At 51.8% G+C, this 20,103-nt stretch overlaps 1 protein-coding gene across 1 annotated transcript in view; it reads right to left on the bottom strand.

Annotated features, from left to right (window-relative positions):
- The window catches only part of DNAAF5 (dynein axonemal assembly factor 5), a 47,383-nt gene extending 29,567 nt beyond the window's left edge, over nucleotides 1–17,816 (bottom strand). Inside the window, exons 1-4 of the mRNA XM_045542914.1 lie at nucleotides 17,228–17,816; nucleotides 15,011–15,195; nucleotides 9,943–10,067; nucleotides 9,296–9,414 (exon numbers count right to left, since the gene is read on the bottom strand). Coding sequence (XP_045398870.1) covers nucleotides 9,296–9,414; nucleotides 9,943–10,067; nucleotides 15,011–15,195; nucleotides 17,228–17,816 — 1,018 coding nt within the window. The remainder of the gene's footprint in view (nucleotides 1–9,295; nucleotides 9,415–9,942; nucleotides 10,068–15,010; nucleotides 15,196–17,227) is intronic.
- Nucleotides 17,817–20,103: the final 2,287 nt, after the last annotated feature.

Raw genomic sequence — 20,103 nt, 5'->3', positions numbered from 1 at the left:
ATTAAAAATTCAAAACAATACTAAAGATAGAAATGCAACTATGACATGTCAGAATTTGAAGGGTATAGGCCGGGCATAGGGGCTCACGCCTATAATCCCAGCACTCTGGGAGGCCGGGGCAGGAGGTGTGCTTGAGGCCAGGAGTTCGAGCCCAGCCTGAGCAAGCGTGAGACCCCCATCTCTACTAAAATAGAAAGAAATTAGCTGGGCGTGGTGGCGCACACCTGTAGCCCAGCTACTCTGGAGGCTGAGGCAGGAGGATTGCTTAAACCTAGGAGTTTGAGGCTGCAGTGAACTAGGCTGACGCCACTGCACTCCAGCCCCTGCAATACAGTGAGACCCTGTCTCAAAAAAAAAAAAAAAAGAATTTAAAGGGTATGGTTTAATAAAAAGAACAGCCTGTACCATGAGACCCCATTTACAACTTGCTCGTTACTTTTCTGTTTTTGTGCTATATTCGAAAATGAGTTCCAAACCGTTCAAATTCTCTTGGCAGTTTAAGTGAGCTTGTCACAATTTTGTAAGAAACAAACAAAAGGCCCAAGTGTAAATACACCTTTTCTTTCTGATGGAAGACACACCCACCGTGGCAAGTTTGTGAAACGAGGGAAACGTGCAATCAGGAGTGGCAGGGGTGGGACCTGCCACCAGCGCAACAGACCAGCTCCGCAGACATGTGGGCCTATAGGGATGTTCTCAGAAACACTGGACCGTACCGGTACAGTCCTGTATCGCTTCACTGTGGGGACGCATGACAGGAATGCGTTGTTAGGTGACTCTGCCCTTGTGTGGACACCCTAGAGTGCTCGTATACAGACCTCGCTGGCACAGCCTGCCGCATGCCCAGGCCGTGTGGTCTGGCCTACTGCTCCCAGGCTGCTCACCTGTGCAGCATGTTACCGAGCACTGTAAGCAGTTTTAAGACATTGCTAAGTATTTATATATATATCTAAATATAGAAAACCTACAGTAAAAACACAGTATAATAATCTCATGGGACTGTCATATTACATGGTCTGCGGTTGACTAAAACACGGTTGTGCAGCAGGTGACGGTATATGGTTCAGAAACTGTTTTTCTGTACGTAATAAAGCAGACGTAATATCCTTCTAGAACAAGGGTCAGCACACAGCAGCTCACAAGTCGAATCTGACCTTGCTGCCTATCTTTATAAATAAAGTCTTCCTGGGACACAGCCTCACTCACTTACTGCTGTCCCACGGCTGCTTTTACGTGGTGATGGCAGAGAGGAACAATCGTGACAGACACTATGTGGCCTGCAAAACTAAAACACTCACTATCTGGCCTTTTACAGAAGAAGGTTTGCCAACTCTTATTCTAGACTCTAGAAATGCACTTGCCAGTACAGTGGCTGCTAGAACATATGGCTCTTTAAATTTAAGTTCATTAAATTTAAATGCAATGGACCGTTCTGTTCCTTAGTGGTACTGGCCACATTTCAAGTGCTCGATAACCATATGTGGCCAGTGGCTACTGTACAGCACAGGCAGTGTCTGTTACTGCAGGACGTTCTGCTGGCCAGACATGCCCTAGAAAACTAGAGAAGACTCTAGAGAATGACTTTAGCCACGTGGAATAGAGCATTAGAATTTACTGACCCAACTGCCTCCAACTTTCTTATAACTAACACTAGGATGGACATCTTTGTATGTAAATATTTTTATACACCTCTGATTGCTTAACTTGGATAAATCCTAGGATAAACCACCGGGCCACTGGGCATTGGCATCTAGTGTCCTGAAACGCACCACAGAGCTGCTCCATGGGAAGCCTGTACCCATCTACGCTCTGACACGTGGGTATGAGCTCAGGACTACTTTTTAAAAATGGTTTTTCATTCTGTTTGTTTTGACCTTTTCCCCAGTAGCGGGGACAGGTAGCTGTGACGTCTGTGAGTGCACAAGTGCATTTCCCAGCTCACCTGCGGCTGCCGTAGGCAGGTGCTGCGACTGTGCTCGCACACGTGGGTGGGTAGAGCCACAGAACTGACTCCTAATCCCACAGAATTTCTGGGTCAAAGTACATATGTATGTTTCTTTTCCTAAATTTTTAGCATTTTCGAGCATTATTTGCCTGACAGGTCCGAGACTGTGCTCAGAAACAAAAAAGGTGTGCTGAATACCAGGCTGAAATCAACCGCCTGGGTCACTGGATGAATTCAAACAACTTGTACCTGAAAGCTTCCAAAATAGCAATTTCCAAAATTACCAGCCTGACAGAATTCAACCTTCTCTGTGTCCCCAAAGTGGTTTCCTCCTGAAAGTATCCACAAAGTAAACAGAACTGAGGCATAAACAAAATTATCTTGTACTGAAAATCATGCGAATCCACTGATAAGGACAAGTGAGAGGGCCTGTGGCAAAGGTGCTTCCCCCAAGAAGGGCCTGGCCTCTCTCCTCCTGCAGCTCCTGTTTCCCAGACCTGGTCAGACTGGCCACCCGTGGAACCCTGCTGTCAAGGTCTTGTCTTCCCCTGGGAAGGCCTTGCCTGTCCTGCCAACTGCAGTCCACGTGCTGCTCAGGTACAGAAGCAGGATGGGAGTTCAACTCCCTTTCTGTGGGGACATCCTCAATAAATATTCACCAAATGCATAGACTGTTAGAATTGATCCTGGCCTCAGCAAGGTTCTTAACACGGCTTGCCTGAGGTCTCATTTACATGTCACGGACCTTGCACATCTCAAGTGTGTGAGTGGTGGGGAATTCACGCAGCTGTGCAGCCACTGCCATAGCCTGGTTCAGGTCCCTGCTGTCATCCTGACATGTCCTTTAGTGTCATGGGCAGTCAGTCCTGGCTTAGGGAACCAGTGATCTGTTTTCTGGAGCCTATAGCTTTGTCTTTTCTAGAAATTCTATATAAATGGGCTTCTTTTACTTAGCTTGCTTGAGATCCACACACGTTACTGCCCGTGAGTGCTCCACTCCTCTGGGTTGCTGGGTGACATTCTACCGTCTGGACATACCTCACTTTGTTCACTCAGTCATCAGACAGGGAGAGTTGTTTCCTCTTTGGGGCTCTTATGACTAGCACCGCCGTAAACATTCACACGCGAATCTCAGTGGACGTAGTTTCATTTCTCTTGAGTATGAATCCGGGGTGGGATGGCTGGATTACACGGCAAGTGTGTGTTTAACATTTTAAGAAGTTGCCAACTACTTCAAATTGGCTGCACCATCTTGCCCTTCCAAGAGCCATGCACAAGGGCTCTGATTTCTCCAAATCCAAATTCCTTTCCAGGTTGGATTATTTATGTTTTGATTTATGAACCAGAATGTGAGGTGGTTGCTTCCGCAGATCCATCATGCAGCCCTGGCAGCAGCAAACACTGAGAAGTGCCCCGAGGCCGCAGGCCATTATTAACTCAAGTCCAGAGCCCAGAACTGCCAGGTCAGGTGTCCAGAGAGCTCAGCAACTCTCTATTCATCTTTTCTTTGAAAACATAATTGCAGCACTTTATCAAGAAAAAAGCATGAACACACAATTTAAGTGGAGCAGAGACACAAGCGCCCACAGGCTCAGCCCTGGGAGAACCCACCTGTCAGCCCAGTGACAAGACTTATCAGAGAAGATGCAAATATCTGCAAGGTCAACTTATTTGTTTAACTTTGCTAAACTTTGCTAAAAGCTGCTGGCAGAGATGAGGATGCACTGTGACAAACCCACTGGCAGAGGCGAGGATGCACTGTGAAAAACCCAACGCTGCCTAACAGAGGGGACAGACGCCATTTGAAAAGGGTAGGATTTGGGAAGGTGGTGAGGACAGATTAGGAAGTGGAGGGGTCGAAGTTCATAATTTCTAGACATAGGCTGGGTAGGAGGGGTATACAACCTCCAGGTCTGAGGATCAAAGCTCACCCCCGGCCCAAGCCGAGGTGATGGCTTTCCTTTCCCTCGGTTGCTGCTGACTGTCACCCCACGACCCTGCCTGGCGGCAGGAGGGTAGCTGCAGGGGACTGAGGACGCTCGCGGCAATCAGGAGGCCTCTCCCACCAACGTCCTGACTGGCTGTGCGAGCACAGGGGCTCTGCCCTCTGCTCTGGATCAGACGTTATGAAGCTATTATTTATTCTCCCACCACTGGTAACTTTCCCAGCAAGAAAGACTAGGACACTTGAGAATTAATAATTAAAACAAAACCGGCACATAGTGCAGATCAATGTGACCACAGAGAAGTGACTATGTTCCGATAAACGCTCTCATGGTGTGTTCTGCAGGGCGATGACGGATCTTACTACCAAATTACAAGGCCACCTGTCACACAGGCAAAGTGCTTAGGTATTCACCACACAGAACGCCCAATTAGGGTGATGGGACAGGCTCTGAGGGCTTGTGGTCCGAGAAGCGTCCATGGCCTTTGGCAGCCACAACCCCTCACAGCCATCAGCGGCAGATGAGGACCTGCCCTCCTGAGGCTCGCACCGACAGGAGACACTGGTACACACGGCGTTCTGAATGCACATTTCCGCTTCCCACCGTAGTGTCGGTTCCCCGGGGACCTGCTAGGTACTCCAGGTGCTGTGGCCTACCTGTGTCTATACCTCATGCTATTGCCACCACACAGCTTCCTGCCAACCCTAAAGTCACTTCTGATGAGTGGCTTCATTACAGATCTGGTCGGGCACTAAGTTGGTGCTGAGCACCCCAAATCTGCCACCAAGTGCAGCCAGGGGAGGCAGCCCCGGGAGCTCTGCAGGAGACCTGGTCTCAAAGCAGAGGTCAGGGGCCTCCTGCCCGGCTTATGTGTTAAACACGACTCTCCCTGCCTCTCGGATCAAGGAGCAGTCAGTGGAAAGTGGGGTCAGATGCAGATGGAACATTAAATCACCTCATTTTTTGCACAATTAGACTAAGTGTAATTTAATTGCAGGCAGAACAACAGTTCATTGATTTCTTAATTTGTTTATCCAAGTCTGATGTCAGGTCGCCCCTCTGCCGTGTTTACAAACTATCACGAACAGGCAGCAGTGACACTGTGTCCTGCGGCAGGTTCTGAGGTGTCCAGGAAGTGACTGAAGGAAATGGAGACCCGACGGAGAGGGTGAGGCCAGCGGGGCGGGGTCGGTCCAGGTGCAGACACCGACCTGCCGACAGTGGGCCAGCCACTGAGCCCCTCAGTCCTCAGCTCCTTATTTGTACGAGGACAATGAGGTCCGTTTCAGTGTTAAATGAGATATGCCCTGCATCCTCTAAATGACGGAGGCTCTTCTTGTCTTCCCGGCTACCAAGATTCCTTCTTCCTTAACATGGGAAGCTAACTCAGAGTGGGTCGTCTCCATGCAGTGGGATCTTGCTGGTTCCAAACAACACAAACCAGGTTTTCCAGCCTGTTTCTCCTTTTATTCTCTGCACAATTTAACATTTCTGACAACTTCCACTCAAGTGTCATATCTTTCTAAACATGTGGGTGAAACCACAAGCACAGTGGAGCAGGTATGAGCGCTCAGGCAGAACGTGGAAACACAGAAGGCTTTATGTGGAAGATAATCTGCATTACAATGATATGTATTCCAAGGGAACTCTACTTATTTCTAAAATAGATTTTTAAAAAGCCAACTCTATTCTCCTGTGTTAAAAGATCTGGCAAGCCATTCGCCATTACGAAGAGGCGCTTCCTTTGCACTCAGGCGTTGCCAAGGAAAACAATCTTAGGAGTGAGATGATTTCAAAGTGGAAAGGACTCCGGAACACACTGTCAGCAGGCAATCTGCTGCTGGCGGTTTGCAGCTCGACTGTCAGATGCGTGTCAAGCATGAACTTGTGCTTCTGTGACAGAAGGGGCACTTTGTTCAGGTAAATAACTGACCTGAAGTAGACAAATGAAGTCCTTCCAATCTTCCTAGCACATAACTTGGTTTTAAAAGTGGAAATTTTTTTTCAGTGTTGTAACAGGAAACTTATGTCCTGTCTGTAAAGCTGATGACAAACTATGTGCTTGTCAATTATGTTTCTATGCAATGCACACCTTATTTTCTTAGGAAAAAGAGGAAAGTTGGGCTCTGGTTAAACTTCTGATCCAGGTCTACCTTACTTGCATTCTTTATTTGATAGGTCACTACACCTGTGCACAGTGTATATTAGCAGTGATCTATAAACGTCATCCAATTCTGTCCATTCACACTCTCTCTGATCCAACCACACAATCACACTGTCTGTTCTTGTAGGCAAGAGGCACATCATCCGCTCATTCGCCCACCTCTCAGGGAGCCACTCTGTCTGTGCCTGGCTCACCTGCCTGGTGCTGGGACATAGCAGTGGACAAGACTGTCCTCTGGGAGTGACAGAGCAAGAGCACCAGTCAGTAAGAAATAGCACGACCCCTGCCGGGACACAGGGCACTGCAGAAGGGAGCGCGGCTGCCAGAGCCAGCTCAGAGGAGGTGGGGCCGAGACCTGGATCCCAGGCAGGCAGAAGCAGGGGAACTCAAAGGCGGCCCCCTCAGAGACTGCAAAGCACAGGCCTACATCCAGAGCACATGAAGAATTCTCAGAGCTCCATGACATGAAAACAATGAACCCAACAGGTAAAAGATTCCAACCAACACTTAACCAAACACATAGGGACAGGCACATGAAATAAGCACATGAAAAGATCTTAGTACCAGCTGTCATCAGGGAATTGCAAATTAAATCTACTACGCACCAATTAGAAAGGCTAAAAACCACTGTCCCCCACCATGTCAGTTGCTGGCTAGAACGCATGACAACTGGAAATCTCTCTGTGCTGTTGGGAACGCAAAGTGACGCAGGGTGTTTGAGGAACAGGGCAGTGCAGCGAGTTAAACAGCTACCATGTGACCCAGCAATCCCACTCCCAAGTATTCATCCAAGAGAATAAAAACATAAACACACACAAAAACCTGCATGCAAATGCTTACATCAGCTTTATTGGTAATCACCCCAAACTAGAAACCATCCAGATGTCCTTTGGCTGGTGACTAGATCAACTGCGGTCCCCCCGAGGGACGAACACTACTCACGCTAGACAGGAGGGCACCGTGGCTGCCTCTGCCACCACTGCTAAACGAACCTCCAGTGTATCTCGCCGATGTAAAGGCCACATTCGCTACAATTTCCTTCACGCGATGTCCCAGGAAGGGAAATAGAGGGACGGAAGGCAGAGTGGCAGGGGCCAGTGCCAGAGGGAAGTTCTAGGGGATGGATGTGCCCCACATCTGCATGGCAGAGGTGGTGCTTGTCAAGTCTGGGGGCCGTGGGGTGCAGCCACCTGGGGAAAGGGAAGTCACAGACCCCAGGTAAGGGGCATGGGGAGGGTGTGGGTGGGGTGAGGCTTTGAGGAAGAAACTAACACTATCTGACATTTGAAACACTGCAAAAAAAAAAAAATCTGAAAAATTCTATTTAAAATTCAAATCTATAAACCGAAGAAAAGTAATTTTAGAGGAAAATGTCAAAAATCTAATAAAATCTGGTGATTATGCCACTGACTTTGGTTGTGATTCAATTTTACATTTATCGTGCTCTGATTGAAACAAAAACTCTGTGCATAACAGTCTCCAAGCCACATAAGAAATACTAACTAGTTTTTTATATTATGTCAGAAACATCTATTTCTAAGTCAGGCAGCACCCGAAAAGCTTGTCTTCCCCTGACCACGGACACAGCCCCTCCCCTGGTGCCTGCGCAGCCAGAGGGCAGCAGGGAGGGTTGTCAGCACAGCCTTGCTCTGCCGGCTCGTTTAGCACATCCCAAGGGTTCTATCTTCCAGAACAGTCCCCGTCTCCTGTCCCTCCTTCCCTCTACAGCAGGATCTGTTAGGTGACCCAATGCCTACTGGCAAGGATAAGAATCTTCCTACATCACAAGGACAACCCTTTCTGTTCCTTCCATACCTGACGAACTTTCTGCCGACTGTGTAGGGTGAACGACAGTGAGCGTGTAAGAACCACCTGACACGCAGCTCAGGTCCTGCACAGAACTTGTTAGGCAGAAGCACTAGACCTCACGTCTAAACAGAATTATTTCCTAATCAATGAACAAAACCCAGGTGGAATCTGTCAGAAACACACATGACAGTCTGGCTTCTAGTTCACTCCTGACGGCTGACAGGAGACAGCACAGACAGGACGTGGAAACAGACGCCCCCCCCCCCCCCCCACCGAGGAATCCTGCCTCCGTCGCAGGTACAGAGGGCGTGTTTAAAAATGAATTCATAAGCAATCTTTACGTCTAAGTTCCACATTTTTAAAAAGATAGTGTGTCCTCAAACTAACTTTACTCAATCAGAGTAAATCTTGTTAGCAACTCATTTTGATACCTTCTCCGAAGTCTGTGTGCTTCCCTCACCCCACTTCACAGGGTGGGGACCGCGAGAGCAGAGATGGGAAAGGAGCGCGTGCCTCACGGGCTGAGGGGAGCAGGAGCTCTGTGGCCACAAACTCAATATCACACCAGACACAGGATGCGGGAGGTTGCCGTAGTGCCACATGTCACAGCTCACGACAGTCCCTGCTGGCACAAAGACCTGCCCCTAGAGAGGTGATGTTGGAGGTTTTGAGACTGTTAAGTCTCTCACAGGTATATGATCCGGTTGCATTTTTACCTACTTTTTCTGTCCTCATCAGTGTATATCTATAATTCAGTTTTAAGAAAACACCCTGCAGACAGATGGAAATGATAAAAGCACTGGATGGCACAAGCGAAGAGCCTCCTGCAGACTCACTAACGAGGGTGAGTGTTGCCCGGCCCAGCCAGGAAGCAAACTGGACAGGGAGGCTGCGCTCCAGGAGACCCTGCTCCAAGTGTGGAAATTACGTGGAAATAAAAGGCTCCATCTCATTTGTGACCTATGTGCTCAGCTCTTTTTCAGTAAAATGACAAGCACCCTTATCGTGCCTGTTTCCGAAACTACCACCACCACCGGCGGAGCTGCCTAGGACTGCAGCACGTGCTTAGCACATCCTCACAGACACTCTGAAGGGAATGAGGCAGGCCTTCCAGGGGTGTATCTGGATACTGCTGGAAACCCACTTGCCTCTTTACAATAAAGCCCAGAAGAGGGAGGAGACCACCAGGAGGATGCTAAGGACAAAGGCATGCCACCTGCCCAGGACAGGGGGCAGCACCGGCTCCTGCAGGCAGGCAGGACTTCCAGCCCAGCGGGGGCACAAGGGACGCCTGCTGCCTTCCTGATTGAGTGGCTGCCTGGGCCAACAGAACTGCAGGCCCTGAAGACTCCCTCAGGGCCCAGAAACCCCTTTCCCGCTTGCACAGGGAGCCACCTCCCAGCCCGTCCCTCCCCTTCAGGTGACACTCACCATGCAGAGGATAATGGACTGGGGGCGGCGAGGCGAAATCCAGCTTGTCCTTCAGGTCGTCTTCGTTCTCCCTCTGCCACTGCAGGCCAACCTTCTCCCAGAGGCTGGTGGCCAGCTCCCTGCAGCAGACAGACAGACGCAACTTGCAGTGCAGCCAGCGCCCTGTGGGAAGAGCTCTGGGAGCCCCTGCAGACGTGGGGGGACCCAGAGAACCGCTCCTCACTGAGCCAGGGTGTGGGGCTGTGCCAGCAGACTCCTCTGGGCACATGAGTGGGGCGTTTCTCCCGTCCCCGAGGAGACCAGAAAGTCTGTTCATCACTTTTCTGACAGCATTAAAAGGTGACTGCCTGATTCCTCTCCACGAGCCCATGCAAAGTATTAAATAGATACAAAATAATATTTTAAAAATCACAGAGACCTTTTGTGCAGCCACAATCTTATAACATACAGACAGGGGGACAAGGGCAGGAATCTGTGACAGATTCTGAGTATCACGAACAACAATTTAGGCAAACAAGTCCCTGATAAACCGCTGCTGCCGACTGAAGACACAGCTCTGTCCAGAGCCTGCGGGGCGTAACCGGCCACAGACTCCAGGCCTCTGAGCACAAAGGGCCGTGGACCCCCACAGAACCACGGCCACTCACTGGACGCCAGGCATCTCGTCCTCAAAGCTGCTCAGCAACAGGGGAATGAGCTTGTGAAAGAAGGAGTAGCGGTCCCGCAGCTCCAGCAGCCAGCCCCCCACCACGGAGGTCACCGCCTGGCGGACCTATATACGAGAGAAAAGAGAAAGGCTTCGCAATGAGCAAAGAATTCGTTAGGCAGCTCCGAGTCCCGCCCTGTGGACATCGTCCTAAAATAAATGCATGGTCTGGGGTCGTGGGCCAGCCTCCAAGCCGAGGTCCCAGGGCCGGGCCTCTCCCCTCCAGCCGCCCCACCAGTGCACCTCTGGCCAGGCATGCAGAGATGACACTGCCGAGTCTGGCTGGGCCACATGTGTCCCCTGGGCCCTGGCCTGGTCCTGTGTCGGCAAGAGCAGGATCCTCGGCCACTGCCTCAGAGATGAGGCACGTTTACAAAGTCTTCTGTGTGAAAACTTCCCAGCCACGCTGGGAACTGTCTCCACTTGGGTGTTTTAACAAGCTGTTGGCTACCAGGAAGTGCCGGCATAGAGGCCATACCTCAAGGGCCTCGGGTCCCAGAGCCCATGGATGCCAGAGGAAGCTACCAGGGCCCCCCAGTCCTGCTGCTGTCTGAGAAGTTACATGCAGGTCTCTATCTATGACTTCCCACAAGGGGAAGAAACCGGTTTAAAAACACACCAGGTATCCCAGCAGAGCCCGAGAAGAACCCAGCCCCAACTTGGTCTCCGGAACTCCGGAGCATGTGTAGCACCACCGGGCTGCCCCACCCAGAGCAGGCGGCCAGGGGAGCAGGAGGGGAACGTTCTTCCTGGCATTTCAGGGTGAGGTGGCTCTACCTGGCTAGGAGCTGCTCATGACACTCGAGGCAGCTCCCAGGTGAAGGGGTTTGTGCATCGGCAGTCCACTGTGTGCTTACGCACTTGGACTCAGAGGGGGCTCATTCCCATTTGAAAATGGGAAGGACTAACAGGACGCGGCACTAGGTTCCCGCCACGGAACAAGGAATGAGCAGGTGAGTGAGGGGAGAGCACCTGGCACTGCCGGGCGCAGCACCCCGCGCTCCCACACGCCGACAGGCACTTGAGCCACTGAAGGACACAGATTGCTCCATGCGTTTTTTTCCCAACTTCTTTTAAGTCAAGCTGTTCTAAATAAAGAGTTACTTTAAAAAACCAAGGTGGTTATATTAACTGGCTTGAGAGCCTATGAACAACCAAAATACAAACAGAGATCTGGGAAAACAGATTCTCCCAAGCACTTGAGAATACACATGACTAGAGGTCCAAGGACCTGGACGGCCACGGTTTACCATAACCAGACAGCATCCACACAGCCGTACTCACCGCGACGCTACCTGAGAAGGGCAAATCCCAAGCTCAGCCGCCTCATGTGCTGACAGTCCTAGAAGCTGCGCTGGTCAAAGGCCAGCCACCAAAACCACCCACGCCGTAACCCAACCCGGCATCAGAGCATGCGCAAGAATGAGTGGGGCCTTCTCTGAGGGCACATGGACACGGCTGGGCCACGACAGTGAGTCCTGAGCACACTCTGGAATGCTCTGAACAAAAGCCTGCCCTAGGCTGGCCACTGGCAAGCAGCGTGAACTCACTGAACTGGCCTCGCTGCTGTTTCCTCCCCTCCAGCCTGTCCCACCAGTGCGCCTGGGTGTCTGGAGGCCCCTACTAAGGACAGACACTCGTTCTCCACCCCCATATTTCAGGCCTCTGTTGTAGAAAGGAGGTTTCAGCCATTTCACCTCACAACCATGTCCCACCCACTGCCCCCTTTCCTAGGGCCTCTAGTTAGCATCACAAGAAACATGCAAATTCCAGTTAGTCTGAGACAAACCATCCCTTTTCTTCCAGCTCAAAGACAGCACTGGATACTGAGCTGCCATGTGATGGTTTAAGTACGAAATAGTTTTTTTTTTTTTTTTTGAGAAAGGGTCTCGCTCTGTCACCCTGGATAGAGTGCCAGCTCACTGCAACCTCCTACTCCTGGGCTCAAGCAATCCTCCGGCCTCAGCCTCCCAGAGTGCCAGGATTACAGGAGTGAGCTGCTAAGCCATTTTCTTAAAAAAAGCAACTTAAACGGATTGGGAATTACTACTTACTCCTGGTCAGGTTTGTGGGATCGGGCTTGTTGGGCTGGAGGACTCTGTACTCGGTACAATCTACCGAGCCAGACAGACGCATGCAACCAAAGGGAAAAACAGCCTGTGAACATGAAGAACAATCTTCCGTTCTCCCTTAACTTGGAACTTTCCAATTCAACTTTTTGAAATCAAGAATTAAGGCATCTAGTTCTTCATGACACAGCTACCTATCCTCACATCTTGGTGCTCATCACCAATGCCCTTTATTCCACAAAGAACCAAATGCAGCCCAGCCCTGTGGAGGAGAAACCATCATTTCCAAATCTACTCCCTTAAGCTTCAGCATTTCACAGATTTTAGGTTTTTTGGGGGCAGGTGGGGGAAAGCTTTTTATCTAGCACCTGACATGTTTGAATAACCCAAAAGACACTTTTCAACAGTACCTTACAGACAGCACTGATGGTTACAGTGTTTACAGGTAGCTGTAGATATAGTCGTAGTACCTACTCATAGCTGTGGATCCAGAGTTATACTGTTTGCATTGACAGCCAGCTGTCGATACAGTTATGGTATCTATAGATAGCTGTAGATACAGTTGTAGTACGTACACATAGCTGTGGATACTGAGTTACACTGTATTGATAGCTAGCTGTCAATATAGTTATGGTATTTACAGGTAGCTGTAGATACAGCTGTAGTACCTACACACAGCTGTGGATACTGAGTTATACTGTTTGTATTGATAGCTAGCTGTCAATAGTTATGGTATTTACAGATCGCTGTAGATACAGTCGTAGTATCTACACACAGCTGTGGATGCTGAGTTATACTGTTTGTATTGACAGCTAGCTGTCGATAGTTATAGTATTTACAGATCGCTGTAGATACAGTCGTAGTACCTACACACAGCTGTGGATGCTGAGTTATACTGTTCGTATTGACAGCTAGCTGTCAACAGTTATGGTATTTACAATCACTGTAGATACAGTTGTCGTACCTATACACAGCTGTGGATGCTGAGTTATACTGTTTGTATTGACAACTAGCTGTCGATACAGTTATGGCATTTCCAGATAGCTACTGACACAGAGAGCTCTCCAGACAGAGTCATTACATTTTTTGAAGCATAAGGCTTGGCCTATGACACAAAGAAACCACTTTCTTTGTCAGCCATGACCTACCTCAGTTTACGGAAGGCCGGAAGGTGCCCCGGCCACTGCCGTACTGTTGCTTCTCGCTGGGGTCTGTTCTTGTCTGCCCTTCCTGGAGCTGCCCTCTGCAGCCCAGCCTTGAGCTAGTGGTGGAAGCCTTGTCACACCGCCAGGCAGTACCCACTGCTGGTCAGTACCCACTGCCTCCTCCCTGGGCAGAGCCCCTGCTTCAGGGTCCCCTCCCTGCTGCCCTGTGGGGACCCTGCCTCGGCTCCAGGGGAGGCCCGCTGGCACACACAAACTCTGCTTCAGCTGGCCCCACGAGGCTCCTGGCAGAGGACCCCTGTCTTCGGGCAGCCCCGGGAATGAAGCACAGCAGTGGAGCCAGAGCAGACATCCCCAGTAGGTGCCGTGCCACACCTGGAGCCGGCCCCGGTGTAGGTAACTGAGTCGGGCTTCTGTCCTGGCCCTGAAAGCCCCGAGTGGTATCTTCAACCTGCCACCTTCACACTATGTCCCCACAGGAAACCCACCTCCAGCCCCAGCCCTGAGATCAAGGCAAGTCAATCACTTCCTCCAGTTCCTCAGCATGGAGTGGAGAGGAAACTGTTCTTATCACGGCCCAGGCTTTCTTCTTTTAACATTCCTGTATAATTGCGAACATCACTAATCACTAGGGAAATGCAAACCAAACTCACACCGAGACACCACCTCACACCTGCGAGGCTGACTGTAACAACAAATGAAAGCGACAAGCACTGGCAGAACATGGAGACTCAAACCCCAGCATGTGGCTGGTGGGAAGTAAAACGGTGGCCGCCATGGAAAATGCTTGGTGGCTCCTCAAAAAGTTGAACATGGAGTCACCACATGACCCAGCATTCCACTCCCAGGCATACACTCGAAGAAGTGAAACCAGGAACTCAGAGACTTGGACACACCTGTCCACAGCAGCACTGCTCACAGTAGCCAAAAGGTGGAAACGACCCAGTGTCCACCCACAGGTGAATGAATAAACACCAGGTATCCATGTACAAGGGAATCCTATTCAGCCACAAAAAGGAACAAAGTCTGCCATCTGCTACAAGGTGGACGACCAGTGGACACACTGTGCAAAGTGAAAGAAGCCAGGTACAAAAGATCACACGCTGTACAATTACACTTACACTTACGTGAAATGCCTAGACTAGGTAAATTCACAGAGACAGATGATGGGTTAAGCGTCCTGAGTGACCTGGGGCCAATCGCTTCACCGTGGTCACAGCTCATGAAGTTTCAACACCGCATGGGGCTTCAGACATAAGACACCCCCTCCAAGCCAGATTCTACCAGCAGCAAAGCCAGTGTTCTGACATCCGTCTGTGGGACTCCAGCCTGTCTGTCCCTCTGCGGGCTCCAAAGCCCAGCAACGTGACGTGTCTGTGCCCAGCCCCACTGTCCCCTCCCACACCAGGTCCGGCAACCACTGCCTTTTCAGCAAACTTGCCTTGACCAACGGGTATGTCAAAGATACTTCTGCAAACTGCTAAGTACACATGGTTCAGATTTTTTTTTTTCCTTCTAAGATACCATAATTACAGAAATAATCCTTTCCTGCATTCCTTGGAATTAAGAATAACAAACGTTCTAAAACGACTCAGCTCCCTCATAGCTTTTCAAAGATGTGAAACAGGAACATCTTGTGACTGAGAATGAGGAAAGGACATTTGGTGCATGTAACATCTTGAAAAAAGAAAAACCAAGCGCATTAGTTAAAAATAGTAGGTCGGCATGCTTCTGGCGGAGACAGGAACAGACTGTCCAGCAGAGAAAGGCTTGTTACCTGTGGGACGTCGTCAAAGAGCCGCTGAGCAAAGTGTGAGAGCACGTCGTCCACAGACTTCCCATTGCCAAACTGGATCACGGTGCCTGTGGCCTCGATGGCAGCCACCCGGACCTTCCAGTGCTGGTGGGAGATGGTCTGCATGAGAGGGCCGATCAGAGACTCCGACTGCATGTGGAAGTGGTCTGTGGGACAGGGAAGCCACCGATCACCACAGCTTCGCCCACATGCCTCACCCCAGGCCCAGCTCTGTGCGCTCCCAGGACTGGCCACCAGCACCCGTGACTTTCTTGCTCCCTTCCTCTCCCACCCGAGGCCCTTGCCAAGGAACAGCACATGACCCAGGCTGCCAAGCAAAGCTTCGAGTCACCTGGCACAGGGAAAGTTTCAGGGATGGCACCTTGATACCTCAAAGGCTTGGGGAGACAGACCAAAGGGAAAAGGCCAGCGGCTTGACCCCACCGCAGCAGAGGACGGGAGCTGTAGGGGGAGAGCCTGAGTCTGCTGACAGCTACGGTGGAGGCCTGAAAGGGACAGTGGCCAAACGAAAGAAGATGAGCCCAGGACACTGAGCATGTGCTCACTCTCAGATGCACCCGAAGCCAGACACCTTTCCTTTCGGAAATCAGACCAGCACCACTCTAAGCAATGTCACTCCACCTCCTACTTGTACAGTCCTCACAAGAAATCAGAACCAGAAGCGTCTCTGTGAGAGCCAGGCTGACCGTGTTGTTTTGGAATTCTAGCCTCAGTGTTACACTGCTTGGGATCTGTCTGTGAAATGGCTATTTCAGTGATGCTTTGGTGAGTTCTTTAACCTCTCAAGTTCTCAGATACAGGCAGCTACTACTCAGTGTGACAGGGGCCAGAGGAGGTCTCCCACCCAGGAAAGAGAAGAGGCAGAGGGGATGTGTTGGAGATGGGGAGGAGGAAACAGTCAAGCAGAGGAAACAGTCTTCCATTCCACAAGGCATCGGTGAGCACCCACCACATGGCTGGGGCACAGAAGGTACAGTCCAGCAGATAGGGAACATGGAAGGCTGGGAGTAACCGCCCCCCCTCCCACCCGCTGCTCTGCCCAAGGAATGAGAAGCAGCCTAAGGGGACTGGCGCACAGGCCAGGGACAGAGATGGATGAGGGTGATGAGAAAAGCATTAAATGTGTGGAGTTCCTAATGGCCATCTCCCTTTTCCCCCAAACTCCACTAGAGATCTCGACTATCTGAAATCAAAAATTAACGTGACCAAAATGGAAACCTTGATCTTACCCTAAGTGGGGTTCTTCCTTTGTCAGTCCACACCAGATCTCCTTCCTCACTCTTCACCCAATTCAAAGAGAGGTTGTGTCAGTCCTATCTTCAAAATGTCCCTAACCTGTTCATTTTCCTCTGCCTCTATTGGCAGGCTTCCCCACTCCATGTCCAAGCCACACTCAAAATATGGACTAATAACCATCCCAATGACTCCCTCATTCCCTCTCTTGCCACCTCTGCAACCTATTCTCCACACAGCACTAGTGATCTTTTAAAACCCCGGACCTGAGTCCTCTCTTCTCAACACAGTTCTTCATTTCCTGCTAAATTCAAACCTTACCATCGTGGCACCGCCCACCTCCGGCCCCTGACAGCCTCTCCCTCCCTCCCTTCCTGCTCCTCTGATCTGACCAGCTTATTCTTCAAGGCTGGCTCCCTCCCGTCCAGGGATTTCTTTCAGCCGTTGCCCCCTCCCTGAAGCCTTCCTGCCAGCACTAAGTAGGCGCCTCTTATAGTTCCACATCCCAGCCTGAGAGCAGAGAAAGGGAACTGGGGGCAAGACCTGCAGAAGTGGCCGCTTAGGAAAAAGAAATGTCCTAGTCAGATGAGGACTTTTAAAATGATGACAATGGATTAAAGTGCAGGAGAGAAGTGGCCTCCCTTGCTAAAGGACAGCAGTCGAGGCCAGATGAGGGAAGAGAGGCCTACTCGAGTACAGAAACAGGGATAAAAAGCTCTGAACTGATTGGAGCGGAGTTTCTCAAAGCGTGTTGTGTCGCCGCAACCACCCGGATGAAAATCACCCCTGCGAGTGGCAGCTACCAGAGCACATCCCACCCCAACCAGTTCAAAAGAAGTTCCTGCGGTGTTTCCAGGAATCTGACATGGGCAAAGGTGGGGGTCGGGGAGGGGAGCACCAGCTCGTGCAGCTGGGCGAGGGAGACTGGGGACGCGGGACGCTCACCCGGCGTGGCGCGCGCCAGGGCGGCGGCGCACTGGCAGCTCTCGCGGCGCACGGCGGCGAAGGGGTCGAGCAGTGTGCAGCACAACACGCGCACCGCGTCGTCCAGGTGGGGCGCGAGCGCCGAGCCGCCCAGGCCCACGGCCAGGCCGAGCAGCTGCACGAGCGCCAGGCGCAGCTCCTCGCAGGCCTCGGGCGGCGGCCGGCGCGCGGGCTCAGGGCCGGCCAGGCGCGCGGCCAGCGCGGGCAGCAGGCGCGGCAGGGCGTCGCGGGGTCGCGCGGCGCGCCGCAGGCCGAGGCCCAGCAAGTGCGCGGCCAGCGCGCGGCAGCCCTCGGCCGGGTCGGCCAGGCAGCGCAGCAGGCGCGGCAGCAGCAGGCGCGCCCAGGGGCCCTGGAAGGCGGCAGGGTCAGCGGCGGGCCCCGCTTCCTCCAGCGCGCGCCGCAGGGCCTCCAGCGCGCGCCGCCGGCCCGGCTTGCTGTCGGCCTCCAGCCCCGGCAGCAGGCGGCTCAGGGTGCGGCTCAGCTCCACCGCCTCGGCCGACTCGGCCGCCTCAGCCGGGCCCCCGGCCTCCGCCACCGCCGGCGCCGCCATCTGCCGCGTCTCCCGTCACCACGGGGAACCGGTGCTTTCGCGACGGCGCGGCGCGGTTTACGGCTGGACTTCCGGCGCGCCGCGCGGCTGCCGGGGGTGGGGCAGGGACTTCCGGTCTCCGGGGTCGTGGAGGGGCCCGGGCCTGCTGCGGGGTGACCGGAGTGGCCGGGTGGCTGGGGTGAGGGCTCTATTCCGTGCCACTCGGCTGCTCCAGGACGAAGGGTTCCGCGGCTCAGATCCCGCTCGTGGTCAGGAGAAGTCGAGCGGGCCGGAGCCCAAGCGGGACCCCGAGCCCACCACCAGCCGGGCTGCCCGAGGCCTCGCAGCCTTGGACAGTGCCCTTAGTGAGTTTTCAAAAAGCAAAACGCCCTTGATTTTAAGGACTGAAATTTATTTTGAATTTGACACTTCTTTTTTGTTGTTGACGTTTGTTTTGCAAAACGGTGGCGTTAACGGGAGCGTTGTGTTTTTCAAATGTCGTATGATAGCATTGCGTAACCTTATTCACTCTTTTCTTTTACAGGCGTTCGTTTGACTGGGCACTATCTGAGGCCCCTGCGCTTACAGATCCTGTGGCCTTGCAGGAGGGGATAAGCCCTTAATGGGAAAATCACATTAGTAAATGTTTAGCCACAGTGATTGTAAGAGTGAATGTCAGAGGAGATTGATGTAGACTTGTAAGGCTTCCAGTAGCAAGTGACAGCAGACGTGAAATATGAAGAATAAGTAGTAGTTAACCAGGTGAATTGGGGAGGGCTGGAGACAGTTGCAGAGGGAGGGAACAGCATGGGCAAAGACCCTGTGGTGGGACTTGTGATGGGCTTTTATGTCCTAATCCCAGTACTTGGAATGTGACTTTATTAGGAGACCGTGTCTTTGCAGATGTAAACAAGTTAAGATGCAGACATTAAGGCGGGCATTAACGTAATATGACTGCTGTTCTCATAAAAAGGAGGAATTTTGGAAACACATGTATACGGGGAGAATGTGATGTGAACGTGACATGGCTGTCTCCAAGGCAAGGATGGAGGCCTCAGGAGGAGCCAGCCCCGCCCACACCTGATCTTAGACTTTCAGCCTCCAGAACTGAGAAGTAAATGTCTGTTGTCCAGGCCACCCATTCTGTGTTTGTTACAGCAGCCCTAGGAAAGGAACACAGGACACTGCTCCAGAATATAAAAGCTTCTTGTTGGGGAGCAGGTGGGGAGTGGTGAGATAGGTGGGGCCAGACCACAGGGCCTTGGACTTAAAACAATGGGAGCCTCAGGTTTTAAGGTGGGCACATTGGCAAGAGCAGGTGTTCACTTTTCATGGATTCCTTTGGCCACCATTGAGGGCCAAGTTGGGAGGGAGCTCCTTGGATGGCTATGGCGGCAGTCCAGATGGAAGATGGTGAGTGCTTAGGTTAGGATGGTGGCGATTCACTTTTCTTTGTTCCTGCTGTTGAAGTACAAGTAAATACCCTGCATGTAATTCAACAGACAACAAGGAAAGGATCCTGAGAGTTGGAAGTGAGAAGACAGACAGGCTGCGGACCTCAGGATGGGAGGAACAGCAGTGCACTGGGTTCTCTGGGCCATCTTTTTCTCTCTTATGTATTCCTGGATTAGGCACCAGAGAGGCCTGCAACCCAGAACAGCCAACAAGCATAAACAAATTTTCAGGGAAGGCCTCCTCTCTCTGGCTAGAGGACTGGGAATGGGGATGCTCCTTAGAAGTGCAGTGGGGAACTCCCACCTCCCCTCCACTGTCTGCCTCAGGACAGCTTCAGAACCCCCACAGGCCCACCCAACCCTTGCTGCACAACTGGGGTGCCAGTGGGCAGTCCACACTGTACCAGCAGTGCCAGTGGAGCCTGAAATCTTCTGACCTTGCTCCTGGTGGCACAAGGAGGCCCAGGAGGAGCATTTGCCCTGCTCCCACCAGAGCAGGAGGTGGCCCAGCAACACCAGGTAACCCTTCCAGCCCTGCAGGTGGCACCAGCAGGGACTGAGCAGCAGCCCTAGCCATGCCAATAAAGCAGACCCAGAGGGCAGCGTGAAGGCTTTGAAGATGAAATGGCCATTGGAACCACAGGCTGCAAAGGTGGGCACAGACTACGCTAAACCTGAACAGGGTGGCTGCCTGCTAAAACAGAAGATTTAAATAGAACCAGGAATCCCCACACATAATAACCCAGATGTCAAAGATACATTTGAAAATCACTTGTCATACGAGGAAGCAGTAAAACCACAATTTGAGCGTGAAAGGACAGTTAATTGACATGAGTGCCAGGGTGCAGCAGATG

Source organism: Lemur catta, chromosome 2, assembly GCF_020740605.2.
Source record: "Lemur catta isolate mLemCat1 chromosome 2, mLemCat1.pri, whole genome shotgun sequence".
Classification (NCBI taxonomy): domain Eukaryota; kingdom Metazoa; phylum Chordata; class Mammalia; order Primates; family Lemuridae; genus Lemur; species Lemur catta.
This window is presented reverse-complemented; position numbering and strand designations above follow the sequence as displayed.